This window comes from Arabidopsis lyrata (assembly GCF_000004255.2).
Source record: "Arabidopsis lyrata subsp. lyrata unplaced genomic scaffold ARALYscaffold_5, whole genome shotgun sequence".
NCBI classification, from domain to species: domain Eukaryota; kingdom Viridiplantae; phylum Streptophyta; class Magnoliopsida; order Brassicales; family Brassicaceae; genus Arabidopsis; species Arabidopsis lyrata.
In genome coordinates this window covers 2,720,518-2,738,384 of record NW_003302551.1, presented here as the reverse complement: position 1 = coordinate 2,738,384, position 17,867 = coordinate 2,720,518, and the positions used below count along the sequence as shown (strand labels likewise).

At 34.0% G+C, this 17,867-nt stretch overlaps 3 protein-coding genes across 3 annotated transcripts; 2 read left to right on the top strand and 1 right to left on the bottom strand.

The window, feature by feature from the left end:
• The first annotated feature begins 659 nt into the window (after nucleotides 1–659).
• Nucleotides 660–2,867, top strand: LOC9311381 (cytochrome P450 71B23). The gene is made up of 2 exons (XM_002876908.2): nucleotides 660–1,593; nucleotides 2,046–2,867. The coding sequence occupies exons 1-2, from the start codon at nucleotides 700–702 to the stop codon at nucleotides 2,655–2,657; spliced, it is 1,506 nt and encodes a 501-aa protein (XP_002876954.1). The 5' UTR covers nucleotides 660–699; the 3' UTR covers nucleotides 2,658–2,867.
• A 5,184-nt stretch (nucleotides 2,868–8,051) lies between these two features.
• Nucleotides 8,052–9,924, bottom strand: LOC9313022 (cytochrome P450 71B22). The gene is made up of 2 exons (XM_002875266.2): nucleotides 8,955–9,924; nucleotides 8,052–8,827 (listed from the first exon to the last, which is right to left on the bottom strand). The coding sequence occupies exons 1-2, from the start codon at nucleotides 9,840–9,842 to the stop codon at nucleotides 8,213–8,215; spliced, it is 1,503 nt and encodes a 500-aa protein (XP_002875312.1). The 5' UTR covers nucleotides 9,843–9,924; the 3' UTR covers nucleotides 8,052–8,212.
• A 5,385-nt stretch (nucleotides 9,925–15,309) lies between these two features.
• Nucleotides 15,310–17,589, top strand: LOC9313021 (cytochrome P450 71B21). Its single transcript, XM_002876907.2, has 2 exons — nucleotides 15,310–16,565; nucleotides 16,662–17,589. The coding sequence occupies exons 1-2, from the start codon at nucleotides 15,678–15,680 to the stop codon at nucleotides 17,271–17,273; spliced, it is 1,500 nt and encodes a 499-aa protein (XP_002876953.1). The 5' UTR covers nucleotides 15,310–15,677; the 3' UTR covers nucleotides 17,274–17,589.
• Nucleotides 17,590–17,867: the final 278 nt, after the last annotated feature.

Here is a 17,867-nt window from a genome sequence, read left to right as displayed (position 1 = left end):
GAAAAGTTGCGATAAAAAGACAAAAGTGAAAAAAGTAACCATCAATATTTGAACGGAAAGTTGCGATGAAAAAGACACAACCAAAAAAATAACCGTCAACGACAAAAGTAACCGCCAATATTTTAACGAAGAGTTACAATAAAAAGACACAACCGAAAAAATAACCGTCAATATTTTAATGAAAAATTGCAATAAAAAGACAAAACCGTAAAAAATAACCGTCAATATTTTAACGGAAACTTGCGATAAAAAGACACAACCGTAGAAAAATAACCGTAAATATTTAAACGAAAGGTTGCGATAAAAAGACGCAACCGTTCAAAAATACAAAAGGCATTTATTGAGATTGGTATTATATATAGATTTATAGATTCTTGGGATGAATAGCTTCTAGATACATCATTCCCTATCACACATCTCCCAATTATTTATAAATAAAACCTCGAATTATTTATCGCAAATTCATCATTGACTTTGGACAATTATGGAAACCGACCCGTGAGTACAGAGTTGCCGTGCAAAAATCATCCTCTGAAGTCTACTAAACTCTTAAATTTTTTCTTGACCCCAAAATTGAAAAGTCTACTTGATCCAAAAAATTTTATTTTTGAAAAAGTCTAATTTCATTTCTCTTTAAATTTATATTCTTCTCCACTTAGTAAATAAAGAAAAAAAAAAACAGAGCAAGAACAAAAAAAAATGTCAATCTTCCTCTGTTTCCTCTGGCTTTTGTTACTTCTTTTAGTAACAATAATCTTGACAAAAAAATCTCAATCCTCAAAACTGAAACTTCCTCCAGGTCCACCGAAACTTCCGATCATCGGAAACTTACACTACCTTAACGGATTACCTCACAAATGTCTCCAAAACCTCTCGAAAACCCACGGACCAGTGATGCAGCTCAAGTTAGGATTCGTCCCTTTGGTCGTAATCTCTTCAAACCAAGCAGCAGAAGAAGTTCTCAAAACCAATGACCTAGATTGTTGCAGCCGACCAGAAACCATAGCGTCAAAGACAATCTCTTACAACTTCAAAGACATCGGATTCGCTCCATACGGTGAAGAATGGAGAGCGTTGAGGAAGCTCGCTGTGATCGAGCTATTCAGCTTGAAAAAATTCAACTCTTTTAGGTATATAAGAGAAGAAGAGAATGACTTGTTGGTCAAGAAACTCTCTGAAGCTTCACATAAACAATCTCCTGTGAATTTAAAGAAAGCCCTTTTCACTTTAGTTGCTAGTATCGTGTGTAGACTCGCGTTCGGTCAAAATCTTCACGAATCCGAGTTTATCGATGAAGATAGTATGGAGGATTTAGCGTCTAGGTCGGAGAAGATTCAGGCGAAATTCGCTTTCTCTAATTTCTTCCCCGGAGGTTGGATTCTTGATAAAATCACCGGTCAAAGCAAGAGTCTTAACGAAATTTTCGCAGATCTCGACGGATTCTTTAACCAAGTGCTCGATGATCATCTAAAGCCAGGAAGAAGAGTATTAGAGATTCCAGATGTTGTGGATGTGATGATTGATATGATGAATAAACAAAGCCAAGATGGTTCTTTTAAGCTCACTACTGATCATATCAAAGGAATCATCTCTGTAAGCATTCCTTATTAATCTTTAATCCGTAGTGAACCTCGTGATAATCTTCAATTTTGATTTTAGAACAACTTGTGATTTAGGTGGAATGAATAGATTAGTATGCATAAATAAATGTAAGAAAAAATAAGTTATTATAATATCGAACAAATTTAGATACGGAACTAATCATTGAAATTTTTGTAAACGTGATACAAGGTGAAATTGCAGAATATCGTAATAACAAATCGGTGGTGAGTTAAAATTTAAAAACATTGAAATTGGAATCTGATATTTTCATAATTTTTACTCGTAATAAATTTATAAACACTCAATTCTTTTTCAATAAATATTCCTTAACTATTTATTAAACGTTATTCTTTTTTTTTTTTCTTATGATATGTAATGGTCTTGAACTAGTATGTGGCATTAAGGTTTCATGTGAGACTTATTCCTTTTGTGATTGGATTTAGGATATATTTCTTGCCGGAGTAAACACAAGTGCAACGACCATTCTTTGGGCAATGACAGAGTTAATAAGAAACCCAAGAGTGATGAAGAAAGTGCAAGATGAGGTTAGGACAGTACTTGGTGAAAAAAGAGAGAGAATCACAGAACAAGATCTTAACCAACTTAACTACTTCAAGCTAGTGATCAAAGAGACATTCAGATTACACCCAGCAGCTCCACTTTTATTACCAAGAGAGGCAATGGCTAAAATCAAGATCCAAGGCTATGACATTCCACAAAAAACTCAGATCATGGTCAATGTTTACGCGATAGGACGCGATCCTAACCTTTGGGAGAATCCAGAAGAGTTTAAACCGGAAAGATTTGTTGATAGTTCTGTTGATTACAGAGGACTTAACTTCGAGCTTTTACCATTTGGTTCTGGTCGAAGGATTTGTCCCGGTATGACTATGGGAATCGCGACAGTCGAATTAGGATTGTTGAATTTGCTTTACTTCTTTGATTGGAAATTGCCTGAAGGAAGGACGGTGAAAGATATCGATTTGGAAGAAGAAGGTGCGATTATTATTGGCAAGAAAGTTTCTCTTGAACTTGTGCCTACTCGACGTCAATGAAACAAAAATATAATCATCTTAAAATAAGAGAGAATGCTTTCTTTTTTCTCAAGCTTCATTGTATAATGAAGTAGTGTTAATTTGCTTTGTGGAACGGTTGTTATATATTTTACATAATGAGCATATCATATATTAATAAATGCGTGTAATATTGAAGATTGTTGTGGGAAATGATAGGTAACCGGCAAGTTTAGTTATGATACTAATACATTTTTGATGTAAAACTTAGATTGGTTGAAAGGATTTGAAGAGAATGTACTTATGCTAGTACATTTGTTTTCACAAGCTTCGGTCTTTATACGCGAATTCGACAATCCATTTCTGATTTCGAGCTCAGTTGTGATTTGTCTACAAATAGATTTATAGCCTTCTTACTAACATAAACAGGTGTAATATCATTTATAATAATCGCAACATAGCTTTCTAAATCAAACTACTCATTTATTATACTAATTAAAATGTTTGTAAACAAACAAGTTTGTATAGGACGTACTAGTCGTGGGCGTTCAGTTATCCGATCGGTTATCGGTTCGGTTTCATTCGGTTAAGGTTCTAAAATTTACTATTCATTCGGGTATTTTGAAATTTCGGTTCGGTTTTGCTTCAGTTCCGACTATTTCTGTTTTAAAATTTAGTATCTATTCGGTTAGTTTGCTGTAGATTTTTTGGATATTTCGGTTATTTTCGGTTATTTTTCAAGTACTTCTACTAATTTTATATATTTTCAAGTATTTTTGATCATTTGGTCAATAAATAACTAATATTTTTTAAAATATAATTGTATTTTGGTTACTTTCCGTTACCCAAAATATTTCGGTTCGGTACCGATTCGGTTACGATTTTTTCGGTTCAAGAATTTAATATCCATTCGGTTATTTTCAAATTTTTGGTTCAGTTCGGTTTTTCTTGCTTCGGTTTCGGTTCGATACATTTGGTACTGTTTATTTGCCTAGGCCTAGGACGTACACAACTGCCAAAATGGGCTATAATTGAAGTTGGCCAAAATTTGCCCTCCCCCCTGATGTAGCTTCTCCAATGCTATCTTAGTTATTGGGCTTTCTCTTAAGCTATCAATGGCCTTAGATTTTGGAGATTTGTTCAACTCCCAGAATATCCTATCTTATCACATTAGCTTCTTATTAGAAGATTATGTATATAATCTATATAGTTTTTTTTTTGTAGAAGTATGGATTTTTGATATTTGAAATTATCCAATAACATTTTCAATTCAAAGTTTTTATCTTGTACGGATGTTTTTGTGTGGCGGATAATCAATAGTGGACTGGCAAACGCCGGCCACAACAAACAAATCAAGAGATAGACAGACGACAAGATAACCTTTTAGCAAAGAAAAAAAGAGACGACAAGAGACATGTAAGAAGATGCTATCCATAAGACTATTGTGAGAGGAATATAGATTCATGTCATTTTAACGTTGATTTTAATTGATAACTCCGTTTTAGACGGTGTGTTCAAAGTTGAATTCAAGAATGCATATGAAAAATAACGTTGTAGACTAGAAATCATTGTATCATTGAAAGGGACAGTTGATCATGACTGGTTTACTAGTAATAATATGTTTTGTGCTTAATTACATTCTCTTGTCGTGGGCTTAATTACTATATACATTCTCTTATATAGAGATAAGATTAATCTAAGTTTCATAATTTAAGATAAATATAAATATAAATAATACTTTAAAGATAAATGTAAGTATTCCTAAACTAAGTTATGATAATCTTCTAGATCCTTCTCGATCTTCATGATTTCCATAATCTTGGGCGATCATCTCGATCGTCGATCTCGATCGATCTCCGGTTCTCCCAATATAATACTTACGAAAATAGAACTGACTTCTTATGAAGTTTGAAAAAAATAACTATTAGTTAACTATTTTTTTAAAAATAAAATTGATGAATGTGGTGGCCTAGTGATAGTACAATGGGTTTGGTTCCTTTGTGTTTCGGATTCAATTGCTCTTTGGTACAGGAAAGACATTTTTAATTTGAAAATTGACAAAATCCTTCAAGACTGGTGGCCTTGGTTTCCGAGATATCAAAACTTTTAATAAAGCATTGTTAGCCAAGATCAGCTGGAGACTCCTACAGAACCCTTCCTGCCTCCTTTCAAAGGTTCTCATGGGTAGATACTGCAGGTATACTTCCTTTCTTGAGTGTACAGTCCCTAATTCCGCCTCACATGGCTGGCGTAGCATTTGTGTGGGCAGGGACCTACTAAAGCCTCATTTGGGCAAGATTTTAGGCTCGGGACTCTCCACACCTATCTGGAGATGCCCATGGCTCTCCGTGACCACCCCTCTATCACCAATGGGACCACCTACTGAAGCTTCCCAGCACTTGACAGTTGCTGATCTTAGAGTAGGAGACTCCCTTGCTTGGAACAGATCCACCATCCAACAAGTGCTTCCCTTGTATGAAAAAGAATTCTGAGCTTGAGACCCAGTAAGCTAGGAGCCCCAGACTCATGGGCTTGGCTCCCAACAGCTGATGGTATATACTCTACAAAATCCGGGTACTTCGAATCCCTCAATGGTGATGAAGCTAAGGATCCTAGCCCAAATCTGCAGCCTCCTGAATCCTTTAACTGGAAATCAAACATCTGGGCTACCAAGTGTTCACCAAAGATTAAGCTTCTCCTCTCGAAAGCTTCTCAAATGGCCTTACCTGTTGGAACCAACCTGCAGCAGAGACACATTAGTGACTCAGTGAAATGCCCACACTGTGGGGAAGAGGAATCTGAAGTCCACCTGTTTTTTAAGTTCCAATTTGCCTCACTTATCTGGAGGCTAGCTCCCTTCAAAGAAAACCTGAATCCTGCTAACATCCGCTCAGTCCGTGAAGGCATTGAGATCACCAACAAACTCACCTGCCTCCCACCTTCGGGAATCGGCAATGGCCCCTTGGCCCCTTGGATCTTCTGGTCTATTTGGTCTAGCAGAAACCAATTAATTTTTAGCAAGAAGCGGATCACATCAGAGGAAACTCTAATTATTGCCATCCTGAGATCGAAGGAATGGCAAAGCGCCCAGTCTCCTGCTCCGCGACTCAACTCGCCCCGATTACCGACAAGCTTACAAGAGCTGGCGCCTCAGACCATCTCCTGTTTCACCGATGCCGCGTGGCTAGACAATTCAAAGACGGGGTTTGGCTGGATCTTCAAAGACAACCATCATCGAACCGCTCTACAGGGATCTGCAACGGCTGCCCATGTCCGATCTCTTTTAATGGCCGAAGCTCTGGCAACTCTCACAGCTGTTGGAGTTGCAATTGAATCGGGCTTCACTCATCTCTCATTCGCTTCCGACTCGCAGGTGCTTGTCAAAGCTCTCAATTCGAAGACCCAATCAAAGGATCTTCACGGGATTCTCCATGATATCCTATCGTTATCGTCTGTGTTTATTGCTTGCTCTTTCAATTTCGTCGTTAGAGATCAAAATCGGCTTGCTGATGCTATTGCTAAGGAAGCACTTGCTTCGTTTTGTAACCAACCCTAAGTTAATGAAACCGAGTATTTTGTTCAAAAAAAATTGGAATAGACTGGAAACCGGTTCTGGATACCAAAATATGAGTCAAAATTCTAAAACTCATGCAGTTTACAAAAAAAACAGATAAAAAATGTTGGCAAACCCTTTTTCGTATATGCGCCGGCCCAGAGCTAAAGTTAAATCTTATACTACCTCCATTTCGTTTAAGGTTTTTTCACACAAATTAAAAAAAACATTAAATTTTATGTTTTACCCTTTATTAGTATATTTTATAAAAAATTTCATTGGCCAGAACATTAAAACAGTAGGGGTAAAACTGGAATTTTCACAAAACATTTGCATTGAAAACCTAAAACGACAACTATTATGAAACAAAATTTAAATCCTAAAACGACAACTAAATTGAAACGGAGGGAGTATTTATTTTAAAGGGCATAAAAATTTCAAAAACGCCTTGTAATCTAGTTGTATTTGGTACCTTTAAAGGTAGACGGTGGTGGGTTCAATCCTTTGCAACCGTAGATTTTAACATTTTCTATTTTTATTTGTTGTAAATGTATATTAAATTTTGTTGGGTTTTAAGCATGATGAAGTTTTGGACCGGTCTTGCATATATGGGTTTTAACATTTATTCTGGTTACGAACCACTGATTTCAAAGTTTTCACTGAACCTAGTATTTCTAGAAAAATTTCATACAATACGCCTTATTCTTTAAAACGAACCACCGATTTCAAAGTTTTCACTCCTAGTATTTCTAGAAAATTTTCATACAATACGCCTTATTCCTTAAAAATAATAATTTCTTGTATTGAACAGTGAACGGCGGCTTAAAATTTTCAGATAGACTAGGAAAATGTCATCCTCGCATTTATGGCTATTTTGTTTTGTGGCTATGGTCGATTTTAATGCAAGCATCATCATTGTAGGTACCAACATGTCCGCCAATTATTTAACAATCACATATGCAAGTGGACTATACAGAATAGTCCAATTTGTTGAATCGTCAAATCTTTCAATATAAGAACGAGGCCATTTAAGAATATGTTTAACAACTACAGATGCAATTATTTCTTTAACCATAATATTAATTGTTGTATTGATGATATCTTGTTGCTTTTGTGCTATACAGTTTGAATTTAAAACTCATAAAACGCTTGCATAAGTTCTTGAAAACCTTCGGTTTTAATGTGTGTAAAAGGGCATAAAGATTGATAAACACAACAATATAAGCAAACAGAGAATTTCGCTGTTTTGTAGCAAAAACACTAGCTAATGATAGAAAGGTTTTTCACTACCTTAAGAAAATGACGCGATGATCATGAAACCTTCTACGGTAAACGAAATTATGCGTAGTTTGGTGTTTTTGTCATGAGGCCCTGGCCTGCTTATTAAATGTGGTGTATCTAATTACCTTGGCCCAAAATTAATTTTCTTAAAGATGTATTGGTTTTAAATTTAGTTAAATTCTAATTTTAATCAAGCTATATCATTGATCTTATAGAAATAATATTAAGTTTTGCGTAATTAATTTTTTTTTAAAATATATTTTATGCTCGTTAATAAATTATTAAGATATATTTTTTTTCTTTTACATAAGATATTTAAAGACTTTTCCTTTTCAATATACATTTTAGAAAACGTTAGATATTTTTAGTTTTTCCACTAACCACACAATTTTAAATTTCACAAAAAAAAAAAAAAAAAATTTAGTTATATGTCAAAGTTAAAGCTGCCAAAATCTATTTCGTTACACGCCAAATTTCGCCAAAATACTGAAGACTTTTTGTTTTTCAATGTGTATTATTTTCTTTGATATGAAACCAAAGCACAGTAGTCATATGATCAATTTCAAACTGGTTTTAACTTTTAATTCAAAAAGTCGGTTAACGATACTAGAAAAGAAGAGTATATATTGATAACTAACGTCACAGTCGCATAAGAACAACACATGAACTTGAAAACAACAACAAAATAAAAATCAAACCGATTGCAAGAGAGTCTCGCAGAGAAATCTTGATCTTATTATACTATTTACACATCTTCAATACTTCACCACTGATGTGTTGTTGGGACCAGCTCAAGAGGGACTTTCTTGGCAATGACGAAAGCTCCAGCTTCTTCCATGTCTATGTCTTCAATTTTCATTCCATCAGGCAAACTCCAATCAAAGAAGTAGAGAACGTTAAGTAAACCGAGCTCGACGATAGTTATACCCGTAGCCATTCCAGGACAAATCCTGCGACCAGCACCAAAAGGCAACAACTCGTAATGTTGACCCTTATATTCGACAGGACTATCGATAAATCTCTCGGGCTTGAAATCGTTAGGGTTTTCCCAGCAATTAGGATCGCGTCCTATTGAATAAGTGTTGATCTCGATCATCGTGTTCTTGGGGATATTGTAGCCTTGAATCTTTAAGTCGGACATTGTCTCTCTTGGAAGCAAGAGAGGAGCTGGTGGATGTAATCTGAATGTTTCTTCGATCACAAGTTTCAGGTAATGAACCTTTTCGAGATCTTGTTCCGTGATTTTTTCTTTGTTGTCTCCAAGAGTTGCTCGAATCTCTTGTTGAAGTTTCTTCATCACTCTCGGATGTCTAGCTAGCTCTGTCATCGCCCATATCATTGTGATCGCTCCTGCGTTAACTCCGGCTAAAAACACATCCTGATCATATAGAAAACACACAAATATTAATTACATATTTGACTCTCTTTTTTTAATCAAGGAAAAAAAAAGTTTGTGATTCCTTTAAAGGAACCGACGACTTTGCTCTCTTTATTGCAATACTCACCGACATGACTCCTTTAAGATGATCATAGGTGACTTCAAAGGAACCGACTTTGCTCTCTTTATTGATCATATCTAACATGACACCAATGATGTCTGAATGATCTTGAGATTGCCCGGGCTTCAAGTGATCATCGATCACATGTTGGAAGAAATTACTAAGTCTGGCAAAGGCTTTGTGCAACTCCGAATGTTGGCCAGAGATCCGGTCTATAACCCACCCAAGACCGGCGGGGAAGAAGTCAGTGAACGCGAATGAGCCAAGATTGGTCTCAGACTCGAGCACAAGCTCTTCAACTTTGTCCATATCGACAAAATCGCACTCATGGAAGTTCTGTCCAAAAGCGAGTCTACATATGATGCTAGCAGTATAAGAGAAAAGCGCTTTTCTCAAATCCACCATAGTTTGTGTCTCAGCAGATTTCGAGAGTTTCTTGACAAGGAATTCACTCTCTTCTTCTCTTATATACCTGAAAGCCTTGACCTTTTTCGAGCTAAAGAGCTCGAGCATCGCAAGCTTCCTCATCTCTCTCCAGTCATCACCGTATTGAGCGAAGCCAATGTCTTTGTAGTTGTAAGAAAACAACTTGGTCGCGGTTAGCTTTGGTCGGGTACAAGTCTCGAGATCATGAGTCTTGAGAACTTCTTCAGCTGCTTCTCTTGTGGAGACCACAACCACAGGGACCACACCGAAATGTAGAAACATCACGGGTCCATAGTTTTGAGAGAGTTTATGAAAAGATCTATGGAGAGATTTTCCAAGTTGGTGCAAGTTTCCGATAATCGGAAGACCAAGAGGTCCAGGAGGAAGCTTCCCTTTAGAAGTTGAGAGCCTTTTGAAGAAGATAAAAAAGAGAGGCAAGAGCAAAAGGAGATAGAGAAAGATCGACATTCTTGATTTGATCTGTTTTTTTTTTTTTCTAAGTTATTGTTTATGTTTTGGAGTGAAGAGCAATGAGTTGTGGATGGTACGTTATTTATAGACATTAATGTAGTGGTAAAGTTTTGACTAAATGATAGTTTTGTATTTATTGGATTGGAAAAGTTTATGGCAACTTACACTGAGACACGTGGTTGAAGGCACAAACACAAATGCGTCCTTTTTTTTTTTGTTGTTTCTCGCTTTGGCAATAATGAATAATAATACATTTTTTTATTGGGAACTTCACTGAAAAAAAAAAACTTCAAAATTCTTCCGATGGCTCAATCAATCAAATATTATCGTAGAAACTAGAAAATCACCGTCATGTCTCCGTTGAACCAATTGGCTTGAATGGACCCGGAAACGATATACCGATTTCTAGAACACATCTTATAACTCTTATATCTAGATGCATGGAATGATTATAAATAGAGAGACTAAAATGTTGTAATAATATTAACTTGAATATTAAATGTTTGGATTTTTGCTATTGATGTTCTGCTTTTTTTTTTAACAAAACGTTGCACCACTTGTAAAAACGTATATTTTTGTTTTAAATTTAATTTAACATTAAATTCAAAAAAAAAATGTTTGGATTTTTTTTTATGTTTACAAAAATCTACATATATAGTTAGTGTTTGATATTTCCATTTCATAAAAGATTATATATATTTATGAAACCTAAAAGCATTGAAAGCATATGAGTCTAAATAATCAAAGTTACTCAATAGTAAAATAAATATTATCTTCAAAAATTTCAAGCAAATCTGCATATATAATTAGTTTTTTTGGTACTGATCATATATGATTAATCGATGGAATTACCATGTTTTTTATATTAGGTAAAAAAAATAAGATCCAAGATTGTGGTTTGTAGTCTAATTAACAGATTATTTATGTTATTCTCTATTAAGTTATTTGAGTTGTATGGACAACGGAGACAAATCACATTCAAAATAACCAAAAACCAAAAATTCCTTTGCCTAGGAAATAAAAGAGAAAGAAAATATTCTTCTTTCTTTTTTCACTACATGAAATGCAGCGTTTTCCTACGGCCAAAATTGTAGGAGATTGGTAGGAAATAGACGTTTCCTACCAATATCCTACGAAAAATATTTGTAGGGAATAGCCCGTATGAAATAGAATTTGGTAGGAAATTCGATAGAAATTTCCTACGAAACATGTTCGTAGGAAATCGCGTAGGAAATTTCGTAGAAAATTCGTAGGATCTTTTTCACCATTATCCTACCAAATTTGCTGTTCTCCTTTGGAGATCATTTTGGGAAAAATCATTGTGTTTACTTTTATATAACATTTCTCAGACCTTCATATAAACAAAACATTACACAAATCAAACCATAAACAAATTTTCTTAAGATACTATTATATATACTACATGCCATTATCTTGTAAACAAAAACATGCTTAACCTAAAATTGTGTAGACTCCAATTAAACGTGTGATACATTTATTGTTCACTTTAACGTACGCCTAATGTTTTTTTGAACAATCTCCACATATTTTGGTCTTCCAATTAGTGTTTGGGTTTTGGAGCTAGTAAGACCATCTCTAAAAACCGAAGAAGACTATAATCTTTTTTATTTTTTTGTCAACGGAAAATACTATAATCTCATAAGGTTAATTATGATGGAAATGGTTTTAGACATTGTATTTGCAGTCAGTTATACTAATACTAATATTAAAACCAAAATCAATCATTATTATTTTGTTGGTCAAATGTTCATAATACATATACTTTGATCTGAAAAAATAGACCGTAAATATAATATTGTTACAGTTAAATCTCTATAAATTAATATTTTAATAAATTGATACATTCTTTCGATTTTGGTAAATTTTATAATTTTATAAAATAGTAAAATATAATAGTTTCGATATTATTGAGTTATAGAAATTTTATTGTATTTCATTCAATCGGTATAGATTATATATACCTCCTCAGTTCTAATAACAAAATTAATAAAAGTCAAGCGTTGATTGGTATGACTTATGAGATTTATCTCGGTCGAGACGTGACCTAGCTTCTCCATCTCCCGCACAACTATACGAGGTTTTATAACATTTTGTTATTTGTATATGAGTCGTTGGTCAAACAAACTTCAAAATGAAAAGCAAAATTTCTTTTTCTGGTTTTAAGGTTTACAAAAAACCAAATTATATGTGACGTAGTGTTGTGTTTTCTTTTATTTTGGTTGATTACGTTTACGTAGGACTATGTTATCTATTCACGTACTTCATTACTACGAAATTTGAATTTTACTGTATTTTTTCCATTCAACAGTTGCGTATATCTTGACTTTAAACGGTGAAACAATTATTTTCTTTATGAAAAAAGTCACAAATGTTGTCGCGGCGTTCTTAATTTACGTAAGCTACGTTACTTTTCCCAATTATTTAAATGATATATAATTGATCTTGATCATGTGCGAGAGAAGTTTATACCTTATATTTGTATTTGAATGTATTACTTACTTATTATTATTAGTACTCCTGAAAATTATCTTGATACTTTTACGTCTTTTTTTTTTGTTGAAAAGGCTTAATGCCGGGTATACTCGTGTACTTCACATTTTCATATATACTTGTGCTGTTTAATTATATAAATACGGATGAATAAGATATATATAGTTCAAACATTTGACCGTCAATTTAATCTCTCGAGGTTGGAAACAAAAAATTTAATCTTTCGAGAAGTGTTTTTTCTTTATATATGTAATATTATCTCTCGAAAAGTTTTTAGTGGAAAAGTGTTGGGATTTTCGATCTTCGTCTTGCCATTTGTTTGTGAGTGTATTAATTTGTAGATTTTACACTACAAAAAAGTCAATTGTATTGACTATTTTTTATAAAAAATTAAATAATATTAATTTAAATTACTTATATATAACGACTTTGCGTTTTTTATAGAATCAAAAAAGTGAAAACTTAATAAACAATTATTAATTTTTTAAAAATAATCGTTTTGTTTTTATATTAATTACTGAAAATAAAAAAAAAAATTCTTAAAAATTAATTAAATACTCTTATATTAATTTTAACATCAATTGTAAACAACTGATATTAAGAGGGTGTTATTGGTTTGTGATTTAAATAGAGTTTTAGTGACTTTAAATATTATGTAGAATCTGTTGTTATTCAATCAAGATTTTTTAAAAGTTTGTTAAAGTTTGGTGTTATTAGTTTAAGATTTGTAAAAAGCAATCTAAAATCTTTATAAATCTGGAGTTATTGAATTCATACTTTTATAAAGTCATTAAAAGTTTTGTGTTATCCGATTACAACAAAAGAATCTATGATTGTTAATGAATTAAATTATTATAATATTGGTTTATGACTTTCTACACTTTTTTTCACAAAACAAAGTCATGAAAAATATCATCAAAATATAGAGATTGTTTGGGAAACTTTACAAGATTATGAAATACTAATCAACAAGATTATAGAAAACTCTCAAAAACTCTCCAACAATAGTTTATAATCTTTCATTTGCTTATTTTCTATGATTTTATTAAAGTCATCAAAATTCCATGTAAATTAGGAACCAATAACACCCCCTAAATACTTAACATTACTTACTATAACCGTTGCAAATATTAATGCCAATTTAATAAATGGATGTGAAAACTAACATTATTTTAATTGAATGATGTATATAAACAATGATTATTATAACTGATTCAAAAAATTATTTAAACCAATGCAAATATTTACATCAGCATTTCTAATATTTAACGTAAGAAAGTTTTATATCAATTATAACCGATATAAATTTAAAAATAAACGTTGCAAAACATTGTTTTTATCGAAGTAGTAAGCCTAACAAAGTTTTTTTTTTTTTTTAAGCCTAACAAAGCTTCTTATTGAAAAACTCAAATACCTTTGGCTTTATTTATTTTATTTGATAATCAATCCGTGAGAATTCTATATATAGAATGCTTGAGAGTGGTGGCATGTTGATAATGATTTTTATTACTTGGAGCAATGTAAGGATATTATATGCATAAGAAAACTTGCAGTGATCATATTAATTGAACCGTGAATCTCTTCGTTTCTTGGAAGTGCAAACAGTTGATGGAGTTAGGTTTTACTAGGAAGCCCCAGGGAAAAGTATCCATTTTGATCTGTTGTGTTTAAGATCGATAATTTAGATAACCAAAATTTTATACCGCAAAGTAAATACTAAATATTCGTTAAAACACGAAACAAATTACCAATACTAATATTTAACTATACATGTATATGCGCTCCATTCTGCATGCTCTGCTATATACATATAGATTATTGTATTATATGGTTATTTTATCTTTGTATTCATATTAAAATTTTAAATTCAACAACGTAACTGAAAAATGTGTTAGAATTTAACAAATTAAGAAAGAAATATAACTTATATATAGTTATTTTATCTTTGCATTTTAGTTACCACTTTTTAACTTTTATATATTTGTACTCTTACCGAGCATATCAGATATACAAACGAATATATTGGTTCACAAATATTACAAATGTGTATGATATATTGATGTCCGTTTGTCGTCTATCCCTATATAATCTACAAACGGAGAGAAAAAAAAATCCGTCGAAAATCGATGGAACTTGTAATAACAGTACGTAGTTTTGACGGGCAGTTTTGTTTTACTAACAGTATTATTTGAATGATGGAATGCTAATGTTGAACTTAATCACGTGTAGTCTATATTTTTCTAAGGTATCTACGGTTACTTTCTATATGCTATTGTGCTTAGTACATAAAATAAAAAGATTGCGTGAATTTAGTCTTCTGCGGAGTGCAAAAATATTATAAAAGAAATATGCGCGTAATCCGCCCATTTACCTTGATGGCTTTCAAGCAAATATATTATTAGTTAATTTCACTTGTCCTTTTTTTTTATAAATCCTATCGATTGATCCGGTTAGTTCCGGTAGAAACGCACCGAAGTGTTTTAGAGTGAACTTCTCCCAGAAAGGCCACCACAATGTCTGTCCCGAGTTTGGAATGCTTTCCGACTAATGATAGGAGATAGTCAGACCGCCTGCATTTCTGACTACTATGTAAATCAATTGGTCCAAACCCCAACTGACAGACTTCCCAAACAAATTTTTCCAAATAAATGTTCACTTGTTCTTTAGTTTTTTTTTTCTAGTATATTATCAGTTTCCTGGATTAATTAATACAGAGAATATGCCTCTCATACTTTCCCATTCATATTAAAAGAAACTAATAAACTACTAAGAGAATAGGACAATATTTTAGTTGATTCTTATGAAAAGTTGCATTTTAATGTAATAAACAGTGATTTTTTCTTTTGAATTTTAACATTAAATTTAAAAAAAAAAAAAACTAATAAGAATGTGTAAAAATAAAGAGATTAACCTTCAATGATAAGTTGAAACTTGAAACTCCTGTATGCCTAGGCCGGCTTAAAGTAAAATTATAATACATGATTTTAGTTGAGCGACAAACTGGGTTTTTAAGCCGGTTTAATGTAAATTTGCGGCGGCTATCCAATTCTAGATGTTTTAGCCACCGGACATCGGAGATTTATTGTCACATGCGTATGTATTAATGGACCACGCACATTTTGTCTGATACCTTTCTTATTAAACCTTATACAACTTCTGACCTATTAAAAAAAAAAAATAATACAATGAAAATCTTTGACTTTAGTCAACGTGAAGCCCATATCACGTATCTATATATAGCTCCTCTTGCGACTCAATATTCTTCATCGAAAACGCAAAACAACTTCACAATAACACACAACAACAACAACAAAACATCAAATGTCGATCTTTCTCTGTTTCCTCCTGCTCTTACCTCTCTTTCTTGTTTTCTACAAGAGGCTTTCACCGTCAAAAGGGAAGCTTCCTCCGGGACCTATAGGTCTTCCGATCATCGGAAACTTGCACCAACTTGGAAAATCTCTTCACAGATCTTTTCATAAACTCTCCCAAGTGTATGGACCCGTGATGTTTCTTCGTTTCGGTGTGGTCCCTGTGGTAGTGTTCTCTACAAAAGAAGCTGCCGAAGAAGTTTTAAAGACTCATGATCTCGAGACTTGTACCCGACCAAAGCTATCTGCGACCGGGTTGTTTTCTTACAACTACAAAGATATTGGCTTTGCACAGTACGGTGAAGACTGGAGAGAGATGAGAAAGCTTGCGATGCTCGAGCTCTTTAGCTCAAAAAAGTTAAAGGCTTTCAGGTATATTAGAGAAGAAGAGAGTGAATTGCTAGTCAAGAAAGTCTCGGACTCTGCTCAAACACAAACTTTGGTGGATTTGAGAAAGGCTCTTTTCTCTTATACCGCTAGTATCGTATGTAGACTCGCTTTTGGACAGAACTTCCATGAGTGCGATTTTGTCGATATGGATAAAGTTGAAGAGCTTGTGCTTGAGTCTGAGACCAATCTTGGCTCATTCGCATTCATTGACTTCTTCCCTGCCGGTCTTGGGTGGGCTATTGATCGGATATCCGGTCAACATTCGAGGTTGCACAAAGCCTTTGCTAGACTAAGTAATTTCTTTCAACATGTGATCGATGATCATTTGAAGCCTGGGCAATCTCAAGATCATTCAGACATCATTGGTGTCATGTTGGATATGATCAATAAAGAGAGCAAAGTCGGCTCCTTTAAAGTCACCTATGATCATCTAAAAGGAGTCATGTCGGTGAGTTCAACTTTTTTTTAAGAAACTTTATGTGACGGTTCATAAACTTTCATTTAGATAATGTAACTAATTAACATTTGTTTGTTATATGATCAGGATGTATTTTTGGCCGGAGTGAACGCAGGAGCGATCACAATGATATGGGCGATGACCGAGTTAACAAGACATCCGAGAGTGATGAAGAAACTTCAACAAGAGATTCGAGAAATACTCGGAGACAACAAAGAAAAAATCACGGAGCAAGATCTCGAAAAAGTTCACTACCTGAAGCTTGTGATCCAAGAAACATTCCGACTACACCCACCCGCTCCTCTCTTGCTCCCAAGAGAGACAATGTCTGATGTCAAGATTCTAGGTTACGACATTCCCAAAAACACAATGATCGAGATCAACACTTACGCAATAGGACGTGATCCCAATTGCTGGACAAACCCTAACGAGTTTATCCCTGAGAGGTTTGTTGATAGCCCTATCGACTACAAGGGTCAGCATTTTGAATTGTTGCCATTCGGTGGAGGCCGTAGGATCTGTCCCGGGATGGCCACAGGGATGACCATCGTGGAACTTGGCCTCCTTAACGTTCTTTATTTCTTCGATTGGAGTTTACCCGATGGAATGAATATTGCAGACATTAACATGGAAGAAGCTGGAGCTTTCGTCATTGCCAAGAAAGTCCCACTTGAGCTCGTGCCAGCTCTTCATTACTGATCGCTGATGCCTTGAGAACACTATACGGTCGTCATATGTGTTTATGTAGCTATTTTGTAGTTCTACGATTCGTTTATCTGTTACTTCTTTTGTATATGTTCCCATTATTGTGTCATTTGTTTGTTTATTAAAATTTGTAAGTCTTGTTTAGATTTATCTTTATTATTTTATCAAATAAATATAACTCCTTTATATATGGTTTAATTTTATCCGACTTGTCGAACTGGATTTTTTTTTTTTTCAATAATCCAGGTATCCGGGCCGAAGCCCGACTAGCACCAAGGCTTGAGGCCGGTTCTCTTTCGAGCCGTCCGAACCCAATGTTTAATGTGTTTCCTGAAGGTCCGAAGGGGCCAGGTGAAAACATCGGTGGCCAACGGGAATCGAAATGCGGGCACCATATTGGAATTACCCCTTCAAGTACCACTAGCCCAACCCACGTTGGTTGTCGAACTGAATTTCTTACACACATACGTGACATATTGACTCTTTTGTTTTGACGTAAGAACAAATAAAATAAAATTATTATAAGTCAGATATACATCAAATAATATTTCTGAGTTAAATTACAGATCGACTAAGATTGTTGACCAA